The sequence below is a fragment of the Falco cherrug genome, chromosome 7 (genome assembly GCF_023634085.1).
Source record: "Falco cherrug isolate bFalChe1 chromosome 7, bFalChe1.pri, whole genome shotgun sequence".
NCBI lineage: Eukaryota > Metazoa > Chordata > Aves > Falconiformes > Falconidae > Falco > Falco cherrug.
The window spans coordinates 49,684,012-49,707,809 of NC_073703.1; the positions used below are offsets into that span (position 1 = coordinate 49,684,012).

The 23,798-nt window shown below is 37.3% G+C and overlaps 1 protein-coding gene across 1 annotated transcript in view; it reads left to right on the top strand.

Annotated features, from left to right (window-relative positions):
* STARD9 (StAR related lipid transfer domain containing 9) overlaps positions 1 to 23,798 on the top strand; it is a 113,974-nt gene that overhangs the window by 58,472 nt on the left and 31,704 nt on the right. Inside the window, exons 8-21 of the mRNA XM_055715263.1 lie at positions 219 to 288; positions 3,487 to 3,559; positions 4,496 to 4,563; positions 5,549 to 5,646; positions 5,862 to 6,065; positions 6,476 to 6,573; positions 8,748 to 8,825; positions 9,666 to 9,740; positions 10,445 to 10,624; positions 14,452 to 14,503; positions 15,408 to 15,545; positions 16,441 to 16,523; positions 17,557 to 17,660; positions 19,915 to 19,962. Coding sequence (XP_055571238.1) covers positions 219 to 288; positions 3,487 to 3,559; positions 4,496 to 4,563; positions 5,549 to 5,646; positions 5,862 to 6,065; positions 6,476 to 6,573; positions 8,748 to 8,825; positions 9,666 to 9,740; positions 10,445 to 10,624; positions 14,452 to 14,503; positions 15,408 to 15,545; positions 16,441 to 16,523; positions 17,557 to 17,660; positions 19,915 to 19,962 — 1,369 coding nt within the window. The remainder of the gene's footprint in view (positions 1 to 218; positions 289 to 3,486; positions 3,560 to 4,495; positions 4,564 to 5,548; positions 5,647 to 5,861; positions 6,066 to 6,475; positions 6,574 to 8,747; positions 8,826 to 9,665; positions 9,741 to 10,444; positions 10,625 to 14,451; positions 14,504 to 15,407; positions 15,546 to 16,440; positions 16,524 to 17,556; positions 17,661 to 19,914; positions 19,963 to 23,798) is intronic.

Consider the following 23,798-nt stretch of genomic DNA (forward strand, 5'->3'; position numbering starts at 1 on the left):
ATCACTGCATCTGAAGGATGGACTGCAATTTTTCAAAAAAATTTTTTTTTTTTTTAAAAAAAGGTAAAATAGTTACTCCAGTTAAGAGACTACTTAGAGAATAGACTGGCATCCCAGCAGAACATCCTTATGCTCCTGGTGTTGGGTAAATTGTTGGGTAAACTGACTGAAACTTCCTGAGAAAAATATGCACTTAAGTCTTTTTAAATCTTTGGCAGGATTGACTCAACATTTAGTTACAGACTACAAGCAAGTTGTAGAACTTCTAGAAGAAGGAATAGCTAAAAGGTATTGTATAAAAAAACCCCCAGCTCCAACTTTATTTAACACTTCTTTCACCATGTGTTAATTTAATTGATGTTTATTTTGCTGACTGTGTTGCCAATGCTTTGTGGTGACAGGATGATGTACACCTGTCATATAAGTGTCATATTTGTATTTGTCATATACAAATAAGATGTTATGTATCCTTGTATTATCCACAGTAAAAGCTACAAGCACTCATGAAGTTGTTTCTTCAAAACTGATCCCATGCTGACTTACCCACAAGATTCAACCATCTGCCTGGGATAAAAAATGCATGCCAGGAAAATGTTTTGCTGTAAACAGACTTCTCTTTTTCTCTTCCACTTGTTCATGACACTGTAGACTGTATAGCTTTCAACTTCTCTTTTTCTCTTCCGCTTGTTCATGACACTTTAGACTGTATAGCTTTCAACTCATTTGTTAGTGTAACTTAGTAATTTAAAACTGTTGGAAAGAGAGTATTTTTATTTAATTTCTAAAAGTACTTGTTTTATTGCTATTTGTTTTAATTTTTGTAAGTATTTTTCTAAGTTCTTAGACCAAATTGTGCATGTTTGCTATGCAAGAACTGTAGGAATTGACACACCAGTGAAGCCAATGATTTCAGCTCCAATTAGTCAAGACACTTTTTTACTTTTTCGACAGGGAGCATTGGATATCGATACAACTGCCATTACAGTGATGTAAATGAGTTATATTTGAAAGGATCCTCCAAATACAAATCACAGTTCCAAAACTGATGTTAAGTCTTATCATAAGAAAGGTCAAGACTTTAGAATATCAGTGATGCTGGGAAGTAAATAAAAACTAAGCTGCATTATTACAAAACCACATAGAATATACGGCAGGATTAAGTTTGCTGCTTCTGCTTGTAGCAATCAATAGAAGCAACTCTGTTGTAGGAAGAGACTTTTTCAGAACAACACAAAATTCCCGTTTGTCTACTAGTGCAATCCTACAGTTGTTTTATTGCTAAGGAAATAGAAGATGCAGAGAAAACAAAAACTTACACACAAAATACTGATTTTGTGATGCTGAAGTTTCAAACTTTATCACTTGTATGAAACCAAGCAACTTCCTTTTCTGAGTAACTTTTCAAAAGCTTACTTGGAATATACAGGAAACTCCTGTTTACCTTAGTCTTTATTTTTCTGAAATATGCTGCAGAGTATTTATTATCACATTATAAATGCAAACAAAGTAACTTAAAACATGTGCAGTCTGGCAAATGGAACATGATGAAACATGAACATCAAGATCTTATGGATAAAGAAGGTGGTGGACAGGTTGCAGTTGCCCCATATAGGAGACAGGAGAGGAGCAGGTGGGGAATGACAGCTCGAGGTCTGACTATATAGGAAGGATAGGGGGGGAAGCTTCCATTGAACATGGGTGGTGCCTTTCATGGGTGGGTGGGCAGGCAGTTCCTATGCCAAAAATAAGCAGAGTTTACTGAAGGCATTTTTTTCTACCAGTTGGGTTTATCAGGCCAGCTCCAGCCCTGCTCTGGCTGCAGCTAGCTGTTATAAAACAAACAAATATGATTTTCAACATGCAATCATTATTTTTGTTGTAACTCTTAATGCTATTTTTTTTCTCTTGACACTTTGAAAAACTCAGTCTCAAATGCTTAAGAACAAAATTTTTAAAATGCAGGAAATACAAATCTCAAAATTTCCAAAAGCATAGCCCCTTGTGCTGTGTAAAGCAAAACAACTGATGAATCTAGAAAATATTATTAGAGTAGGTAAAAGTATTAAAATGTATATCACATACGGTGATGAAAAATTAACACATCCATTCTCCCATAAAATGCTCGCATAGGTTGTGAATAGTTGAGATGTGAACTTGCTCTCCAGTTACCCTGTGTATTGTCAGAGGTGGGAAGCGAGTACTAACACTTTCTCCTCCAAATCCTGGGGCTCTTTCTATTTTTCTCTTGCTTTATAAACTTCAGTACTGTTCTGTTATGTTCTGTGCCTGCTGTAGAACAGTTTTTTGTCTTCTGCCCTTTACCTAATTGTTTGTCTTCCTCCTCCAACATCTGGAGACTAGTTCACATTGTCCTGCTTCCTTGCCTTAGGCTGACTTATAACTATGATGCACTAGGCTGTCTGTAGCTTTTGGCAGTGCCCGATCACGTGGCTCTGGAGGTGTAGGAAGCAGAGAGCAATAGGGAGGAGAGTCCTGGCTTTGGCCTCCTGTGGCAGGTGCTCAGCAGTGTACGTACAACGGCAGCTTTCTGCTCTCTAGTGCAACTGGTTTCTACAGTCCTCTGACAGCTGAGCTTGTAACAAAAATGTGGTTCTGCAGTCCTTGTCGGCACTACTAAAATTATGTGCTGTTGTGGAGGGTAAGCTGGGCAAAACTGATGTTAAAAGCTGTACATATAGCTGATATTCAAGGCAAGCTACAAGAATGACAAAGCAAAAGACCCATGACCTGGCTTCTGCCACCCTGCTTTCTTTAGGTTTGTCTAATCAAAACAACGACAAAGAAAGCAGAATTTCCAAAAGTTTCTGTTACAGTCAGTGGGAGAGTGCTGCTGCTCCTTTTCTTCCTCCTCTGTATGTATGTATGGTACCTCATACTCTGGTACCAGCTAGCCAGAGTGCAGTGGGTCAGAGAGCTAGAGCCAGTGGTAAAGCCAAGCGAGTGCTACAAGAATGAATTACATTATTCATTTGGTACTCGTATGGGTAGACTGCCTAATCTAATTGGACTCCTCTAACAGTGTAAAACTACTGTACCAGCTCTGTGACAGAAGGGAGTCCCACAAGTGGTGTATGAAGCTTTTTGGACCCTTTGAAGTACCAAGAAATAAAAGTGGGGACAATACGGAGTGTACTGGACCAGTACGTTCCGTGGTGTTGAGGTTGAGCTGTATGATACTGTTGTTGGCTCTAGTTCCCTTATGCAGCGCCTTACACCTGGGCTGTAAGGCTGCTTTAAGATATTTCTTCAGAGTGCTGCAGGTGGACAAAAAAACTTCTAACTGACCCTCAGTTTCCACGCTTCCAGGTCCTCTGCCAAACGTTCTGTGATCAGATCCAAGGATACAACCTACCATATTCTCCAAGTTTCACGTTCCTTCATTTATCTTCTTTATTTGTTATTTTTGCTTTCCCTGAATAGAGGTAAATAAGCCTTTGTAATTGAATGGTTTGCTTTTCTTTCTAGAATCACAGCAGCTACACATATTCACAATGCCAGCAGCAGATCCCATGCTATCTTCACCATCCACTACACTCAGGTTAGATGAAATAATTCAACTTCCTTTTCTCTTCATGCTCAAAAAGAACTGTTCAGTGTGTTGTGCATTCTTTACTTGTCACTGTTTTGTGCTGTTTGTAATAACCTCAGTGGAAGCTGTTAATTATTTCCTTTGGATCACACTGCAGCTGTGTTACACTTCCTACATTGCCTGATGTGTTGAGAGTTTACTGAAGTATTCTTGTTCCTTTATGCAAGCTTATAGTCAGAGGCGATGCCAAAGTCTCACTGTAAAAAGAAATGCTTAAAGTTTTAATCAGCCCTTTGAAATGCAATACTCCTTCTAGGATGCTGTGAAAATTGTGTGTGAATGTGTTTGAAGTTATGTTTTGTCACACTTGTTTAGGATCCTTAATTGAAGTATAAGCAGTGCTTACCAAAATTTTGTATCTGTCCAGCTTTTCAGATGTGCTCATCTCTTTAGCATTTGGCATCTAGTACTCTCCCAGAGACAATGCACTCTTTTTCCAGAGGAATTATATCCTTCCCTGGCAGGGAAGTCGTTCAGTGATCCAATAGACCTTTTCTATCTCACACTTCTAACATCCTGTAATCGCAGAACATTTTGGGATATTTTTCAGTAGTTTCACAAAAGACCTTTGGAATACATTAGTGGAAAATAACTCTGCAAGATCTACAAGAAAGCCTTTCACAGTCACTAGGCAGTAAAGTTGTTTTTTTTCCAAGAGGAAATGGGCATAAGAGGATTGTTTCTCTGTTGGTTGAGAGAGCTGTTGAGTTAATGGTTTGGACATAGTCAGTGAGTCAAGGCCACAAAGGAAGACAGTGGGACAGTCATGTGCACAGCTCAGTTTCAAATAAAAGATTTTCAAACAAAAGATTTTCAAACAAAAGAAATTAATTTGATTAATTAATTAAAAGGAATAATCTTCCTTATGTATATTTTTCTCTTCAGGCTATATTGGAGAACAATCTCCCCTCTGAAATTGCAAGCAAGATCAACTTAGTGGACCTTGCAGGCAGGTAATAATATACTGAGGGGCAAAAAGGTAATTTTCTTTGAAGATGCTGGTAGTAGTGCCTTAAAAGCTGAAATTTATTATTTTAAAACCTCATTAAACTAACAATAAGACTGATTTTTGTATACAGTAACAAGGAATATTGAGCTAATATTGTCTCTGTCATATGTTCTTCTGTATTGGGTCTTGGATTTCATTAAGGAAGGGAATTCCTGGGTCCTCAGATCCAGTATTGTGCTGTTGCATACACATTTAAGGTAATTCCATTCAACTCTGTGTTCTTATTAAGTGGCTTTTCCAGTAGCTATTGGTGTAATTACCAAATCTGAGATTGTAAAGTGAGAGAGAAAAAGAAAGTATTCCTCATTGCTTCTTAGTATGGGTGGGAGAAAATAGTCATAACTCATTGCTTACGTTGTTTGTGTTCCAAAAGTTCCCAAGTCTCTGATCTTAGCTATGTGTTTCAATGAGGAACATGTGGTTATGACATGTTATGCTGAACATGACTAGAGAACAGAAAGATGGAAGTTGTGCTGAAGAGCTGTAGAGCAGCTGGAGAACAGGAGATTTTTATTTCTCAAGAATGTAAATCTCCATACATGTCTGGGCAGAGAAAATAGTATTGAGGAGATATACAGACTTTTGCACTGAGCCAGCATACTCTTGCAGAGTTGAGAAATTTATGTTGTTGTTTTTTTGGTTCAGAACAATTATGATTGGGTTGCCCAGTTCAGGCTGGGATTTATGTTTTGATGGGTCTTTAACAGTAGGTTGCGCCAATGGCCTTTGCTCATGGTTGTTTGGATTTTCTGAACCAGAGAGCAATGTAAAGTATTCAAAGCATATTCTTTTTTTTAAATTTCAAAGATCGCAATTTCTGTTTTCTTGTATGTCAGTAAAATACATCATTTTTTTCGTATTGATTGTGTTTTAATAATTAAGTATTGTTGTTTGGTTTGCATTGTCTTTTCCTTGCTTGTGTGCTACAGTGAAAGGGCTGATCCAAGTTACTGTAAAGATCGAATTACCGAAGGTGCCAATATTAACAAGTCATTAGTTACACTTGGAATTGTCATCTCCACTTTAGGTAAGCACAATAGTTCTTTATATTGAAGGGTAGTGATAAAAGCATAGGATTCACTCATCATGTGCTGTCTTAATATTTATCTATATTTACAACAAAACACTGAACAAAACAGCTGTGTGGCATCTTCATAAACTGTAATGCCATCTAAGAAAATTAAATAGTCGTGACAGAAGAAGATAACCCCTTTCCTGAACTCTGTGGTGTTTCTCCTTCAGCACAAAATTCACAGATGTTCAGCAGCTGCCAGAGCATAAACACCATAACAAGCGAAGGGGAGAGCAGTCATGCGGATAGTCCTTCCACAGGCGGCAGCGTCAATGGGAGCCGGCGACCAGCTTATATCCCGTATCGTGACTCCATACTTACCTGGCTTCTGAAGGACAGTCTGGGGGGCAACTCCAAGACCATTATGATTGCCAGTGAGTTTGGTTTCTATTCATTGTTAACGTTTTGCACTACATTACTTCCTTAACATATATCTGTACTACAGTGAGAATACAGCTAGATCACTTAGAATCTGTCCTTGTAAAGATTTTCATAAATGCTTCATAGAATACTCAAGGAAATGAAGAGGCATGCTGATTGTGCATGAAGTTAAGCTTAAGAGTATTTCCAAGGTCATAGCTTTGATTTAAAGTGATTTATTCAGTTATAAACACTATCTTGAGAAGACATTATCTGTAAGCTTGATGAAATATCCCTAAAGATGGTTTTAGTTTTGTTTTTTATAGAAGCAAGACTGAAAAAATCCACCTTTTTGAAAAGTGGTGGGTTAAGCTGATTACTTTTTAAAATAGTGTTTCTTTTTCTGTTTGTTTTCTGTCTGTAGCTATCTCTCCTGCCAGCTCCAGCTACAACGAGACCATGAGTACCCTGAGATATGCTTCAAACGCCAAAAATATTATTAACAAGCCCAGAGTGAATGAGGTGAAACCTTGAGTTCTGCTTTTCATTCTTGTTCTGGTTTGTTGTGTCTATTATTTAAGGTTTATTCAAAGTATCTGCTCTCTGAATAAAATTCATCCCTCTTTTTCCCACGTTAATGAGAGCTGAATAGGAGCCTGGATATTACAGAAAAAAATTCTTTGATCCCTTGTAGTTTAAACCATTTCGAATTTCACACCTATTTTACATTCTTCATCTTTGTTCATTGAGCTTCAGTCCTCCTTCTCTTTGAATTGTTATGATATGAAAATTTACCCTATTTTTATCCTAAATATTAGCAGAGTTACAGATCTGTTAGGATCATTTGTTACTATTCAACCTGTTACTATAAGCACATAACCATTGTGGTCCTTTCTTTTGACATGTTAAATGAACTCTGTTAATGTCGCAAGGAATTCAGAAGTTAATATGCCAGGCCTGAGGCAGTCTGTATAGCCTCAATTTGTCTTCTTTTCAGTACACAAAATGATGAGTCCTTTAAATACACGGAAACAAATTTTGCCACAGAACCCCAGGTTCATTCATTGCACAAAATAGGCCTGTTCCAGGTATGAACTCTGATCCTTATGGCAGATTCATCTGTTTGATTGTGCAGGGGTCCTTCACAGGCTGCACAAGTTAGAAGGTGGCAGGGTATTAAGGGGGGAGTCTGATGCTGCCTTGGAGGACTGGATTCTGTCACTGCCCTAGCTACAGCATTCTTTTTCAGTGCTAGCAAAATTTCAGTGTGTCCTTGTTCCTCATTTTCCACCCTTACCCCAAGTCTACATTTATCAAATGGGAAACACATAAGCTCTCCTGAAGACATGCTGTTAAAACAGATTGATTAGCAGTTGTGGAGGTTTTATACACTATAGTGATGAGAACAGGCATAAAAAAATCCATGGGAAATGCATAGTTCTCTCTGTCTTCATAGTCAAAACTAAAATAGCACACAATAATCAAGATCTTTAATCAGACAGGCTAGACATATAAAACTCTTGAATTGCTGCTTTAACTGAGCATTCTTCACCTGGCATTCTGCATGAGGCTGCTGTCTTACAGTGATCCCATAACTTAAGGACTGAATCACAGTGTGTCTGTTAAAGGAGACTGAATTTAGGTTTCAAAATGTCTTGATTCCAGCATTTCCTAATCTTTGAGCAGTTGACTTTATAACTTTAGTAGGGTTCTTCTGTGATTTGACCTGGGTGTATCAAGATTTTATCCATAGACAAAAGGATAGAATCTTAGAAATGTACTTCATTTATTTGCTTTCCTAAAGATACTCTTAAATCTTGTGCAGAAGGAAATCCTTCTAACCCAAGGTTTCCCAAATCTAATTTGCATCCTTGTTACCAGTGACTAAAACTAGTTTTTAGACATCACTAGTGGCAGCAATAGTGTGTTTGGTTTTGGCAGCAGCAGTTCTTAACTCTGTGGCATGCAAGTAAATACAGTCGTCCTGGGTTAGCCTCTCACATACAGCCTCTCAGCCTCCCAGCTTGTGTGCCCGTTGCTGTCTTGCACAGCCAGTGCTAGACCCTTAACTCCATCCCTTCCTCTAGCTGCCGCCTTCCCCTCACTGCAAATTGGCCTGAGCCAATGTGTCACTGGACGCCCAGAGAAAGTTGACTCTGCTCAAGAGTTTCCCTGAACTGTCTGCAAAAAGCTGGTCTCCAGACACTGCCGGTGCAGATGCTTACTCTAAAAGTGAGATAAATGCCACCTCCCAATTAGGCAGGAAATGCTTTGTGTAACGGGGCAAAGGCTTTTAATACCATGGTTGGTGACATTCTGACTTAGTCTCTAGCCTGATTTTCTCCTCTGCGTGACAGAAATAACAGCATTTTTCTGACCTGATGGGGCTATTTTGAAGGTAAATCCATAAAAGTAGTGATGTATCCAGCTATTGTCATGATGGGAACAAATGCTATGGTAGGTCTGTATTCAGAAAAGAGATGGAACAAATTTTATGTGAAAAGAGAACCTATGGAAGATGGGAACCACCTGCCCCTAGGCAGTACATCCTGGGGTTCTGGAATAGTGGAGCAAGGAGTGCTGCTGTGAGTGTGCCTGTTCTCTTCTCCTGACTCTCGGAACAGCTCTGCCTTTATTTCTTTAGCTAGAAGTTTTTGAAGAGTAATTTTTCCAACATCTGTGTCTCAATGTTTCAGGATGCAAATGTAAAACTGATCAGAGATCTGCGAGAAGAAATTGATAGGTTGAAAACTATGCTGATGAGCTTTGAACTGGTACGTAGGAATACTTCCCAGCTGGAGCTGTAATGGTGCTTTAGGTAGCTACAATAGCTTACTTTCATCTTACCTGTTTATCTTTCCATGTTTATTGTAACTGGAGGGAAATTAAAATGTTCTCTGAGTGATTTCATGATGATTATAAGGCTAACTGCATTTCTGTCATTTCTCTTTTTCTGGCATTTTATTGATAATCCTGAAGTATAAGCAGTCATGTAATGATTAGAAAGGATTTCCTTGCTTGTCTTTTGTAGAGTCAGATGGTTTTGTTGTCCAGAAGTACTGTGAAATAGAAATATTTTATTTGTAGGGATATGGAAGCACCAAGACTGTAAAAAATGTTCACCATTGATGTAATTTCCCAGCCAGACTTGTTACAATCCTCTTTCCCCCAAAAATGAACTGGTAGACCTCAACAGTATTTTGCAGGTTTCACCATGCCTGCACAGTCTGTCTCCCGAAAGATGTGAACATCTCTAAGCTCTCACAATACAGCTGATACCCTCTGTTTTTTCTCCTTTGGAATAATAATAGCATCTTTGCTCTCCATGGCGTGAAGGGCATGTTTTGCTGGGAGAGACTGGAACTACAGTCCAGGATTTATTTACACAGAAATATCTCTCTGTTAATGCCCTTTCACCAGGTCTTCACAAAAACTTGCATGCAATAGTTAAGAGGTGTAGGCTAGATGCTAGAAGGCAGCAACAAATGTCTGTGTATTTTGTCTTCCCTTCTCCTTACTTCATCTCCTTGAAATCCTGGAGTTTGAAAGAACATGCCTGCCAGTTGTGAATAAGGAAACTAACATGCAGATCTTGCTGGCTGTTGTTTGTACAGAGAAATTCCAGTCCTGCTTGGAGCGATGAGAGAGATGGAAATCTGACCGAGCTGGTTCTTCAGAATGAAATGAAGGTGTGTATGATGTATTTGATGCTGTAACTCTCTCCTGTTTCACTGGGCCAGGGGGGATAGCATTGTTATAGTTCTGAAACAACAGTGAAAATGTTTTTGACCTGATCTTTTCTTGTTTGCTCTGAATATGCACAAAACTGCTATTCTTAATGCATGTTGGGTTCTCTCTACCAGTTTGTGATGAAAGTCTCGTGTCCTTAGCAGGATACTGTCCATTGCATGCTACTAAGTCTGCACAATCTACTCCATGTTTGAAAGCTGTCTCAATATATCACAGTAATTCCTTACCCAGAGCCTGTCTCTTCCAAGATTAAACTCCATCAATTTATTCAAAGGAAACTATTGTGCAGTCACTAAATTACTAAGATTTGATCACTAGTGACCTGGAAAGGTTTTGGAGATCTTAATTTTAAGTTTTGCTTAAAGACAGGTAAAATAACTAGTTAGCATGATTATATATCTTTCTGATATTCTGGGAATGAGTCTTCAATAAATTAAATGTGCTTCATGAGGTGGAAGTGCAGATTTACCTGATTTTTTTGTTGCCACAGAAATGTACTGCAATTAGAAATACACTTGCACTGCAGCTGGTGAAAGACTTTTGCATCCAGTAACTGGAAAAAAATGCTGTTCTTTCTGAAGAAATTTGTGTGGGAAAAATTAACCTGCTTAGTAAGTCAAAGTTTTTTCTTCTATTCTTTAAGATTGAGCAATTGACCAAAGACTGGACAAGTAAGTGGACAGACAGAAAAGCCATTATGGAAGAATATAGTGTGGACATCAACAAAGAAAAAGCTGGAGTAACAATAGATTCTAGTTTACCTCATCTAATGGCCATGGATGATGATATCCTCAGCACAGGTGTGGTGCTGTATCATCTCAGGGTGAGATATTGTCACTTGTCTTATTTTTCCCTTGAATTTGAAAACACTTGTTTTCTTTGGAAATATAGAGTGATTAAGGTGGCATCACAACAACAGTTATTAAAAAGTAAAGGCCACAGCCCACAAGACGCACATAACGGGGGAAAAAAGCAGAAAAGTGTACATGAAAATGGAGGAGGAGAAGACTTTGTATATGGAATACTAAGTTGACCTTTTATGAATGCGTGTGCATTAATAATGTATCATAAGCAAAGCAAAATTCTCAAACTGGGCATTAGTAGTTTGTCCACAAAACATGAGGATGGTGTGTGTGTGTGTGCACGCACACATGCGTGCATGTATGTGTAAACATACAGGGTGCTGTTTAAGTATACCAGAGGTACTGGTCCAGATTTTACTAGGTACTTGTATACTTGAGACTGGAATACTTGTGTATGTGTAGATCAAAGATAAAAGTGAGCTTTAACAAGCACAAGTTCACTTTGGCAATGATTGCTCTTATAACCCTACCAGGCCTCCCTTGTGAATTCTAGGTGTGTAGCTTGAATGCTAATTACTTGTGATCCCACTTGAGTGGTTATTTTCCAGGATCAGGTGGAAATCCTGGCCTCATACATGTTGTTTTGCTGCGTAGCTGTTCATTTAAGGCAAGGTTTCACCGAGAAACTTAGCTAACATTGTGTATTACTCCACATTGCAGCTTATCACGTGCATGGCTAGGTCAAATAGTTTTAGGAGATTTTATTTTTAATAATTCAGTGCTAAGTTGGACTTTAACTTCTTAATGTTGTATAAATGAATGGACATTACTGAAATATTGGTGCTGTTTAACATAAAGGGAATGATGGATGGGCATCTCCACAGAGGTGTACTCATTAGCAAAAAATGTGCTGTAACTTAATCTGAATTTAGGTTTTGTGGTACTTGATATAGTTTAGGGACACAGGAATTTTTTTTCCCATTAAAAGTCACATCAAATGTTTGAAGCAGAAACGATGCTGTTCTTTATCATGTTGAAAGAGAAACCTGACTAATTTTTCTCATGCCTGCACAAAGAAATTGTACCAGGTAATAATTAGGGACTAAGTAATAATGTCCATTGCTGATCAACATGCAGCTTTAACTACTCAATCTTACATTAACATTAAATATTTATTGAAAGTAATTGCTACTACTTAAGTGTCTTTCCATTATGTGCCATTTTGGAAATGTCAGGTATTTTCACATACTAATTTTGACAAGATCTAAAGTAATTTAATGATACTTATTTTTATGGAGAAGCCTAGTTTGAAGGTCACCTCCTGAAGTCACTGTTGTCTCTCTGTCACACTAACATCATTGTCCCCTCTTTCTTTGCTCCTAGATGCTGCCTTTTCTTTTCTTTGTGCTTTGCATCTTTTAGACTCTGGTGTCTATTACCTTCATCTGAACAGCAAGAAGGTAAAACAGTGGTTCCTTACGTATTAGGGCTTCAACATGTAACAGCACTTTATATTGTACTTCTAGAAAGAGGTCATGGCAGCAGTTTTCAGATCATATAGAATAAACATTGTGTTACTCTTTAAATCTGTTCATTTTCCATAGTATTAATTGCACTGATCAGTGCTGTGTCTATGCTTAAAGGACCTTTCTTTCTTAGGTTCTGTTCTTTTTTTCTGGCTTTCATTAACAAAAAACACATTTTCCCTGTAATTTATCTGACTTTTTTGCATAGCTTAAAAATACAGGATTTTCTTATGTTGTTTTAGAAACAGATGTGCTTCACAAACTTTTTTGAAAGTTGTAGTACTCCCAAAACTGAAGGGGGAAAGCAATCTTACTCTTCACGGTTATATAATGCACTTTGGGAATTCTACCCTTAGTCAGGAAACACTGCCCGAAGAGGTTTACAATATAAAAGCACTTCAACAGATACCAAGATGTACCTCGATATGTTAAGGTGAAGTGCAATCATTTCATATGAATCATCTGTCTTTTGCTTTTTCAGGTAGAATACTCAATATTGAATTAGGAAAGAGAATAAATATTTAAATTATTAGCTCAGTAATAGCATTTGAAAAAATTAAACTGTCATGGGACTGGGTTATGGTTATTTTTGTTTTGTTTTCTTCTTGAGTTAGTTTGCTTGTATTGTTTCTGTACCCTTGCTCTCAGCTGTAATTTTTAGTTGTAGTTAAACACACCCAGAATTACTCCACTAACTGGGATACTGTTGTGAATTTCATGAGCCAATACTGCTGTAATATACTTTTCTGAGTTGAATTGTATTACCAGAGAGTTGTTTCGGCACACTGGAAAAAAGTTTATTTTGGAATGGCAATAACTATTTCTTTGCTTAGTTAAGAAGATAATTGGTAAAGAAGTCTTAGGTGTTGGTTTGCTTCTCTGTATAAAATACATGTTGCTGACTCACTTGATTGTGTGAGGTGAGTCAAAGGCTGTATGGATCCTAAGTTTTCTACAAGTTGTGTCCAAGTCAGGTGGATATTTCGTGTTTGAGTGCACTGAACATTAAGCTGACATGTAGGCTGATAATTATTCCAAAGCAGGGGCACTGGACACAGTTCAGATTTCAGCCTCTCCAGCAAGGGAGTTTCAGCAGGGCTTGTAGCAGCGGGGTCTGTTTGTTGGTTCAAACAGCTGAGCTCTGTGAGGAACTGAATTATAATCACTCCCTTTCCCTCCAGTGCACAAACCCACTGTGATTTACCCATAATTACCTATAATTGCATTCTTTTACAGTAACACACAGCTTCTTTTTTCCCAGTCTTCAGGCTTCTGATCACTACTTCTTGTTTCATCTTTAAATCTAGGTTGTAATATACTTGGAGGAGAAAGCATATTCAATTCATTCTAAATAGAAGACAAAAATCAAGTAGTTTAATGACCATAACTAATTGTAGTATGACTGACAGAGTTGCCACTAAAGTTGTTTTAGATTGCATTCACTAATCAGTTTACAATAATCAATAATCAGAGCTGGGAAATTATCTCTCTTTGTTTTCCTAAGGGAAAATATAGAACCGGTAATGGAACATACTAGACAGTGGTAAATTTATTGCTTTTTTTGATAGTTTTTTTCTCATAGTATTGATGAAATGACTCTGTTTTGTTGATATTTGCACTATGCCATAAGAAAACTGTCTCCCATCACTGACTCGTAATACAGTTTGAGTCTGCTTGTTCTAGAAACTTTCGTTCACAGGCAGTTCTTTTCTTTGAAGTTATTAAATCTTCATGTTTGGGAACTTGCCCATATTCCATAACTGCCAAGAAGACTTCTTATAAATATCATTTACACTTTGGAAGAAAGTTCTCCTTTAGTAGTTTGTTTGAAGATTTCATAATCTCTGACAAAGTTCCTCCCAAAATAGGAATTCTGTTACTTTTATATCTGAAAAGCCTAGTTAACTGAATAATCATTTTGCAGTTTCTTTCTTCCTGCATGGATATCTGTAAAAAGAATTATCTCATTTCCACAAACATCAAGTCTTACTGTAAAATTGCAAAGCATCATAACATGTATTCATATTCAAAATATGTGTCTCAAGCACAGTTCAAAAATCATTCACTGAAGGTGACTTCATCTACTGAAGTTGTAATAAGAGGAGCTGACATAGCTGCAGGATAAGAAGTAATTGCATCGCTATGAGGAACAGCAGACTGTAGTATTATGAATTAGTAGATAGTTTGCTCTAAAACAGTTCAGTCATTCAGAGGTGATTGATTTCAGGTATTTGCTAACATGCTGTACCAAAGCTTTTTTAATTATTAGGTATGGTTCCTTTCAGTAACCAACTTTTAACTTGATTCTTTTCTCCTTTTAGGAAGGAACAACCAAAATTGGAAGAAGTGATTCAGACCAAGATCAAGACATTGGTAAGAGAATGATACTACACATTGTTTTATGATATGGTCAGGTCAAATCAAGAGGTCTGCATTTGTCGTGTGTAATAGCTGGGTAATGTTTCTGTTTGTCAGCTTTCTTTATAGAAGAGGTTAAGTAGAAGAGAATAATTAAGTTGGTTAAAATCTTTTGGTTATTTTTTGTTTTTCTTTAAGAAGTCAAAAAGTCAATGGTCTTGACCTAATTGAGATCTCTTCAGAATTTTCTTCCTACTTGTGAGATGCTACACTAGAGTTTAAAAATATCTTTGTCCAACATCCAAATCTTGGTATGTTCTAGTGGTGCAAGTGATCATGAGACATTTAAAATGCTTTTCAACTCTGCTTGGGCAGAGTATTTTAGATACAAAATCCAAATGATCCAAAATATTTTTTATTTATTTCTGCTCTTAATTTCAATAGTCAATCTCAAGAGCTACGAATTATGATAGTCAGCTGAAACTTTGTACTGAACTTGGAAACTTTGTAAAATCTCAGTTCTGGTTAGTTCTGCTAAGCTTACTTAAATTTGATTATTTTCAGCCAGTAGGTTAGTAAAATATAAACAATAAATACTATAATATCAATAAGAAAATTCAGGACAACAGAAGAACTTGCACATCAGCTCACAAATCAGAAAGTATTGTACAGTTTTCCAAAACCAGGAGTACTTTAAAAGAGCAATGTCACTATTTTCAAGTAAGTTTTTTCTGTGATGGGGTACTTGGCTAGCAATCAAAGATGACGATTTAATCTCCTTGTTCTGCACGTGACATAGATCTCTGAGGTATGAAGTGTGCAGCATAATGTCAAACAGCACGTGACACCTCATTCTGAGGAAAATATTGCAAACCCAACCGCTTCAACAGGTGAGATAATACAAATCTATATATTGTAGTTTTGCAGGGACGGTGGATTGAAAGGGATCATTGTATCATAGATAACAACTGTGGGATTGTGACCCTGCGACCGGTTCAGGGTGCACACTGCACTGTGAATGGATGTGAAGTCACTGGGTCATGTCGTCTGTCACAAGGTAAACCTTGCTTTTTCTGTGAATGCTGCATTATAATCAACTTATATCTGGAGTTTAGCGACAAAGATTTATGGAACTCATGCAGATCCAAGAAACGGATCTCTGAGTCTCCTACTGCTGCCTAGCACCACAAGGTCTGGTCCATGGCTAGAGCTTCCAGACTGGGACAAATAAAGTAAGTAACTCACAGAAAGTAAAATGAAGACACAGATGACAATATTAAGACCCCTTTGGGCAGCAGTAGTCTGTGACCTTCTGAAAAGGGAAGAGCCGTAGTCAGAGGGACTGTTGTGAAAAGTAGTGGAGACTGGCTCTAAGTCGGCTGACCACTGGTGGGTTTATTTGGTTATTATGTAATATGGTTGAAATGACCTTCAACTTTTTCACAGAGCGTTTAGGTGGAGGGTACTAGCCGCTGAGTCATAGGCTATGGTGAATGAGCTCAGATGAAATGGGTCAGGCTTTGATACTTTACAGTTGTTTAAAATAAAAACAGTCAGCTTTCTGGGAACTTGCAGTGATCTGGAATCTTAAAAGGACAATGTAAAACCAAGTTTCCAGCAGTGAATTGGTTGTGTTTTTCACATGAAGTCATCTTTAATATGAACAGGGAATTTACTTTTATGTTGAGTTTGCAGAGATCTCCAAGATTAGTTTGCTGTCATTATAGAATGATAACTCTGCTGTTCCATAGTGGCAAATTTTAAAAATAGTTCCCTGTTCTGTGATAGTCAGAAAGCTGTTGGTCAAAACAATATTATTTTTTTTTAAATGTACTATTCTGTAGTAGTTTGTATATACAGAAGTCTGTATTCTGGAGTTAAGAAACTGCTAATGTTCTAGGGACCAGCTTTGATGAATTATGTCTCTGTAGGTTTCTGATTTTTTTTCACAGGGGCGCTTGTTGTCCTTGGCAAGTCTCACAAGTTTAGATTCAATCACCCAGCAGAAGCTGCTATCTTAAGACAAAGAAGATTGGTAAGTTCTAAAACTGTATTTTTCTCTCCTAATTCTTCATTGATTTTCCTAATTATTCTCCCTCTTAAAGGCAAGCCCGATATAGGTAATATTTCTTCTCATCTTCGTATTTACTTGCTTCGTTTCCTCCATCTAATGGTCTGTAATGACACTAAACCTTTTGTAGGAGGACACTAGCGCTTCTTTCAGATGTGCTTAGCTAAAGATGATGCAGATCTCTTAAATAATTTAGTGCTTCCTATTTCTAGTCATGACTGTAGTAGGATTGAAACAGAAAGGCAGAATGCTGCAGTGAAAACACCAGTTAAGAATCTTTCCACATTTAATAATTTTTCGAATTACCTTCTTTCTCTGTAATTTCACTGTCCTGAATGAGGTCTACCAGAAGAAATGGAAAATTTATAGGATTAATTGCTTCAGTATTGTTGACTCTTAAAACATGTAATTGTTACATACATCAGAATTAGATAAAATATTTTTTGGTATGTTAATCCCAGGAACTAACTACTGCAAGATATTATTTGGTCAGCTAGTTCAATAATGTTTCCAAAAAATCGGGTAATTCTTAAAATGACTGGCATATATAACTAAAAAACCTAATTTAAAGAACATATATTTTCTGCTTTAGGACATAATCATATTACCGACTGATATTGGCAAGAATCTACCTTTTAAAATGGATTTTCATATAGTAACATTTTATACTTTCTGCTCCATTGTCCTTTTGTACTCACCTCTGTAGTTGAGATAAGGGGCTTAACTTCCATTTGTTTTCATTCTTAATTTCTTGATTAATGAAACATGCAGCACATTAAAACAGAGCTACAAGAAGAGGTGTATGCAGTAACAAATACTTAGCAGTTTTGCAAAGCATCAAAGGCTAAGCACAAGTGTAAGTGAGATTATAAATTCACATGGAGGTATTGTGCAGAATGGCACACAGTAGTTAGCAACGGTGGTATTTTAATAACTTGGAAGTTCCTGGGTTGCTGTGATATTTTTTCTTCCTGTTCTTGCATTGTGTGCTTTGTAGGTTAATGAAACCCGACGCATTCTGAGTTGTGGAGCATTGGACTGGCTCAACCTGGATGGAAGTTGCACCCATTCTCCTCACTACATCCTTCCGTCTCTTGACAAGTAAGTTTAAAACTAACAAACAAATTTTCATCTGGGATGATGTCTGAAACCAGGACTTGGTTCAGACAAAACTAACTTGTATATAGATTAGGTCCCATCGTGTTTTCAAGTGATCAGATAGAAGTGTACAAGAAAATGTTGGCCAACTGACTAATACAGTGTGTTACAATATCCAGACAACAAACCTGAAAAATTATTTACTGATGCACAATGAATATTGATGCACAATCAAGAAAACGCCTCAGATGAGACTGTCCGACAGCCTTAATTCAGTTTACTTGCACATCTGCATTATAGCAGTTTTGATTTATAAGCTAATCTGTAATTTTTACAATATTCTTACTTCAGTGCATAGAATGGATTTCTCTAGATACGATTTAGGCAAGGTAATTATTACCAGTTCGGTATCCCTGCTAATTTGTTGTGGAAATCAGAAGGCTGGTTTGTTCATAAGTTCCCTTCATTTCAAGCTGTCATTGAGCCCTTCATCTCGGAAGGCCATTGTGATTCTCTCCTTTTTTAAAACTGAGCAGTAAATAAGGCATAGAATGCTTCTGAAATGTTGAAGAGCTACTCATACTCACAGTGTCTAGTGTATGCTTTTCATGGCAGAGCCTTTCTGAAAGGGAAAGGATTGGTGTGATTAAGACAGTGATTAATATGTATCAGAAAAATGAATTAAGATATCATATAACATATAATTTCATAACACTGGAAGAAGAACATCACAGATTTAAATGTAAATGGGTTTTTTCTCTCAGCATGGTACATTCAATTGATCTGTTAAAGGCAAGAAACAACCATCTTCTCATTCATATCTGTTGATAGTTCTGCTTCTTGCTAGATTGTTTTTGGTGTGGTAACATACTGGGAAACTTTTATCTCTTTCTAAAGGATGTTTTGGTTTTCATCTTGTTTTTAGGAGTATAAAATGTTATCTCTGTTTTGAAAATCTCTTCATACATCTAGTCAAGGGGCTTGCTTTCTACCTTGGATAGTGTGTTTCTCTGTGTTCTCTTTAATGTATCTAATCCTCATTTGCATTTCATTTGCTGCAGTGATACCTTTCTATACAAAATGGTATTTCATTTTATTTCTTTACTGAGGTACATTTTGAACATCACTGCTTTTTAAAATTTTTACAAAGAAAATAAGAATTTTAAAACAAGGATTTGTGTCATGATCGCCAAAAGTAGATACTAAGTTGTTCTTTACATGATTATAAACATCAGAGGTGGAGCTTTTGTCACAGAAATTTGTTTGATTGTCCTAGAAAACATGCTGAAATTCCAAGGCATTGTGAACAGTTTAGCACAGAATTGCACTTGGTATTCCCCTTTTTAACCTGACAAAACTGCAAAACATTTCTGATTTCATTGTTTTCAGCCCATGTTTAGATAGCAGATTTGTTTGTGTTGATCATTTCTTTTAATCACTTGGATAGGACTATACATACAGCATTACTTAATATTACCCTTATACTTACCTAGAGTGTTTTAAGTGGCTACTTCAGTGAAAATGAAAAGCATTATGCTATTGCGTTTCCATGATTTTTATGAATGTCCGTCATCTTACAGGAATAAGCTAATAACTATGCCTAATATTAGTTATCTTTCACCCTACTTAATCCGGTGGTCTTTTTTTTCCTCTTGAATAGATTTTGGGCAAAGGTAAACTGAATTGATCCACTCAGCCTTCCTTTACAGTAACCAGTAAGGCTGTGTTTCTGTCCAGACAAGTAGTTTTGCTCATGGAGGGAGTTATGATTGAGACATCTATCCTAAGATCTATAATATGAGAATAAACCAAGACATATTGGTCTCTCAAATGTCCAGCTTTTGTGAAGAAAAGTCATTGTCAAGTACTACAAGGTGTGTCTGAGGTACTTTGCAAACAGCAATACAGGACTAAGTGAATGACAGGGAGTGCTTGTTTGCTTATCAGCAGGAAGTTCACCTAGTGCAGGATCTTGTCTGTCAGAAAGAGATGCTTAGAGGAAAATATAAGAACAGGACAAACTGTGTCCGGGTGTCTCTGTGTGTTCATGTCTGTCCCTCTTTCTTCCCCCTCTCACTTGATAGATCTCACAAGAACTCATATTTCTTGATGTTCTCCCAGATGCTAACAGTCTGCATCTTGGAGTCTCCCTCTACTGAAAAATACACTAACCCCTCTGTGTGTAATAGACTTCAGTGGCATCTATTTTTGCCTTCTTTTTGAACATCTTTATGATTTGCTGTTTTTATTTTTACAGTCAAAAATGTAGAAACTGTAAAGAAAACAAATATTCTTCTGAACTAAGGTAAGAATATTGATATGTCTAAGGCATGCTGAACTTTTTGGCCCCTCTAGCTTTGTCTTGTGTGCTACACTGATTTCCTCCAGAAGAGATGCAAACTAGGCTTCAAGCTTTAATTTGATTTTATGATATTGAAACAAGAATCTGTACATGCAGCTGAGCTACAGGCAACCATGTTCATTCTTCATACTCAATCTTGTGCAAATGGCACCTTTTTCGCATGTGTAATCTGACTAGAGTGGGGTTTATGCTGAAGATGCCACCAATTTACAATATGTAAGAAGCCTAAAATATGTTAAATTTTATGTCAGTAGTAGGCACTATGAATACTCTAGTACATTGAAAATTCCTTGGACAAATTATGTTCTCTTCTGGTGAGAAGAAAACAGCTTTATGGAAGTGTCCAAAAAAGAAGCCCTAGCACTGAACATGGTTCATTCACGCAAAGAAGCACAGCAGCTGCTCACAAAAATAATTCAGAAATTGTTGGTCATCCATGGGTTTAAGTACTTTTTAATCAAGAACTGACGGTACTTTGCTTTCTTCTGGATTTTTTATTTCATAACATATAAACATATATATCATGGTAATGATTACTTATAGTCTTATCTCTCGTGCTGTCAGTATGATGACTAATTTTTCTCATCTGCTTTTCATGGGTTGAATTACTGGTTCAGCCTCTAATTGTATGTTTAAATGTTTTGACAAATGAGAGGAAAAACAAATTTCTACCATTGCAACTAAATATTAAAACTTTAGGCATGAAACTTTCCTTGAAAAGGGGTGTGATCCATTGTACTCTTACTTGGCGGCTCGCTTATACACCCTATGCAGAAGAGCCCCAGCACTTCAAACTTCTGACGTTTGTTGTCAGCCAGCAAACATGCAAAAGGCTTGTGACTGGTGTTGGTTTTCATATGATAGCACCACCACAAATAAGTAGGTAATTAAGCTGTTGCTCCTGCCATTGCCTTTATACCATACTGCATATAAATATAAACATGATATTGTTCTCTTAGTTCCATTAGAGTCCAGTGATACAACACTGGACTCTAATAATTAAATTTAGCTGCTTTAATTATAATTATATAATTATAATTATTAATTATAATAAAATAATTAATTTTAGCTGCTTGGAACATGTTTAAGCTGTCTTTCCTTAAAAATACCAACATTATTAAACTGAGAAAAGAAGTATCTTATAAGTATGTGCGAAATTCTACTGAACTGGAAGGGAAACAGAGCCCATAGATATGGCATCTGATGCTGGAGAACACAACACAATTATTATTCTAATGTGGTATAGTTAATGTGTTTAATATTTATAAAAATAATACTGAGTTCTTCCTAACAGCTTTCATTTGAGAATTTCAAAGTGCTTTACAAATGCAAGTTAAAGAAATCTTTTGTATCTCTTAAAAGATCCCTCAAAATTTTATTTCACAAAGAAATGCAGTGTGGCAATTACAGCAACTCTACAACTTACAGCAGAATCACATATAATGCGTTAGCAGGGGAACTAACTGATTCTATATATGACTAGAATTGTAAGAGGAAAATCTGTAGTAGATCGTAGTTCCAGCTGAACTGGAATTTAGCAAGGCAGTGGTGACCTTTACTGGAGTGTGTGGCTACATCTTGCGCTTGCGACTCCTTGCCAAAAAGAGGTGTGTTTTAGAAGTGTATTTAAAGGGTTGCCTAAAGTAAGTTGTTGCCTTACTGTTGTTTTGGGAGCTTGGGCAAATAAAATCATGAGGGTTTGCATAGAAAGACTGAACACCTGCCCCCCCCCCCAAAAAAAAAAAAAAAAAAAAAGCTCAGATGTGCTTTTCCTGTGAGCAAACCAGCTAATCAGAAATCCAAACGATACTTCTGATGGTAATTTCTCTGAAGGGCATTACTCTCTGTATACATTTCCAGAGGTCCCTTATTTCTAAAGGTTTCTGACTCTGCTGGCTGTTTTGACTGATTTTTGGTTGTGTCCCCCAGCTTTTGCTTTGAATCGTGCAAGTGGCATTGCTTCAGGAGGCTGGAAAAGATGATAATACAAGGTCTTTGTATCTCCCTCATCGCTCTTCCCTTTGCTTTAGGGAGGAGAAGGGAGAGGTTTGGGCCTCTGTGCTAGGCAGGAGCGGATGTATGATCCTGTGCAGCTGCGTGGTGCCTGCTGCTGTGTGATGCTGTGAGGCCCTGTGAGAAGGGCCCTGGAGTGGACATGGGTGGAGGGGGAGGGTGAAGTGGGGGTGGATGTATATCAGTGGATAGGCTTGTAACCTTGTCTTGTGATTGCTTTCAGTGCTGGGATTTGCAAGGGTGTAAAAATGCCTTGCCAACATCTTTTTTTTCTGCTTTATTATTAACTCTTCTTCCCCTGGAAAAAATAATCTGTGAAAGAAAAATGGGGCTTGAACACTAGGAAGACCGAAGAATGGGGATGCTAACTTGACTGATGTTTTCTTTGGGAAAACTGGCAAATTCCAGCTTTTAGCAACAGTGGTTATTTTCACTTGAGTTTCTGTCTGAGCCTTAAGATTTTGTTGCAGCCTCACCACAGAGCTATTGCTGCCATAGTTACTGAAAACTGCATTATGCTGTAGCAGCCGCCAGCGTCTGCATCAGCAGTAGAAGTGTTTGGGGAAGAGGGGAGGAGAATTGCACAATACAATCCTGGAGAGCTGACAACAGAACAGGCTGGAAAAAATGTGGCTTTACAGATGGTTCATTTAGCATGCGTCATGAAAACTTTGTTTTTCCATCTCATTTTTCTCTCCACAATCGGACAGCATCGGAATAATATGAAAATTTTCTCATTAATTTGTGATTACCTTTAATTTAAGGTTGGTGTCTTTCTGTTTTAATTTTATTTGCTGGTTTAAAATGTTTGCTTGGAGGAGGGGTAACTGTTGACACTTTTTGCTGCATTTAGTACACCTAAAAATCTGCATGCTTTTATGAAATCCTGTGCTGGGTTGCTTTTTTTTTTTTTTCTTTTTTTTTTAATATGCTGTGTGCCAGAGTATGCTGGTCCCATGAAACCAAGATTTTATGTATGTCTTGATACCTGTGAAGTGAAGATGTTTGTCTTCTGTTTGTCCTGAGGTTATATTATTTCCTGCTAAAACTATACCACGTATAGATTGCTTGTGTAGGCAGGCAGCAATACAAGCCATGGCAGAAATTCATCTATGCTTGATTCCTGTTTCTCGTAGTATTCCTATATTTGCAGTATATCTAATTTGTTTTAGGTGAAAAGAATTTAGCCATTTTCTGTCATAGGTAGATGAGACCACTCAATTCTATGTTAACTGGATTGATATTTGCTTTTAGTTTAACCATTCAGAAATGTGATACACAAACTGATTGGTCTTTAAATTGTCTGTTAGGTGATTTAGCTATGAAGTGTGTGGAAATCTGTTATTTTCTTTCTGGGCCGTTGTCACCTCATTTGTTTGTTGTGTGATTTCCAGAAACCATCAAGAGTGTGCTGACATGACAAAGCATGTTCAAAGGTAGAAGGGGAGCATTCTTACTTCATGTTCTTGGTTTCAGCAGTTTCTGTGAGGGACAGATCTGTATCCCATACCAGCCAGTCATGTTGCTCTCACAGTCAGTAGTCTCACAGCCAGAGGAAAAACATCTTCTGGCATACCTGTATTATATAAGTGGGTATGGTGAATTTTCATTATCTTTTTGTTCCACTTAGACATCTTTTTATGAAATTGCTTCTTAAAGAGGGTTTTCTAATGTTCTGTCTCTGTATTCAGACCTGTCTTTACTGTCCTGCTTGGTTTTTGGTTTGAACTCTTAAAAATTAGAAGATGAAGAGAGTCACTGAAATA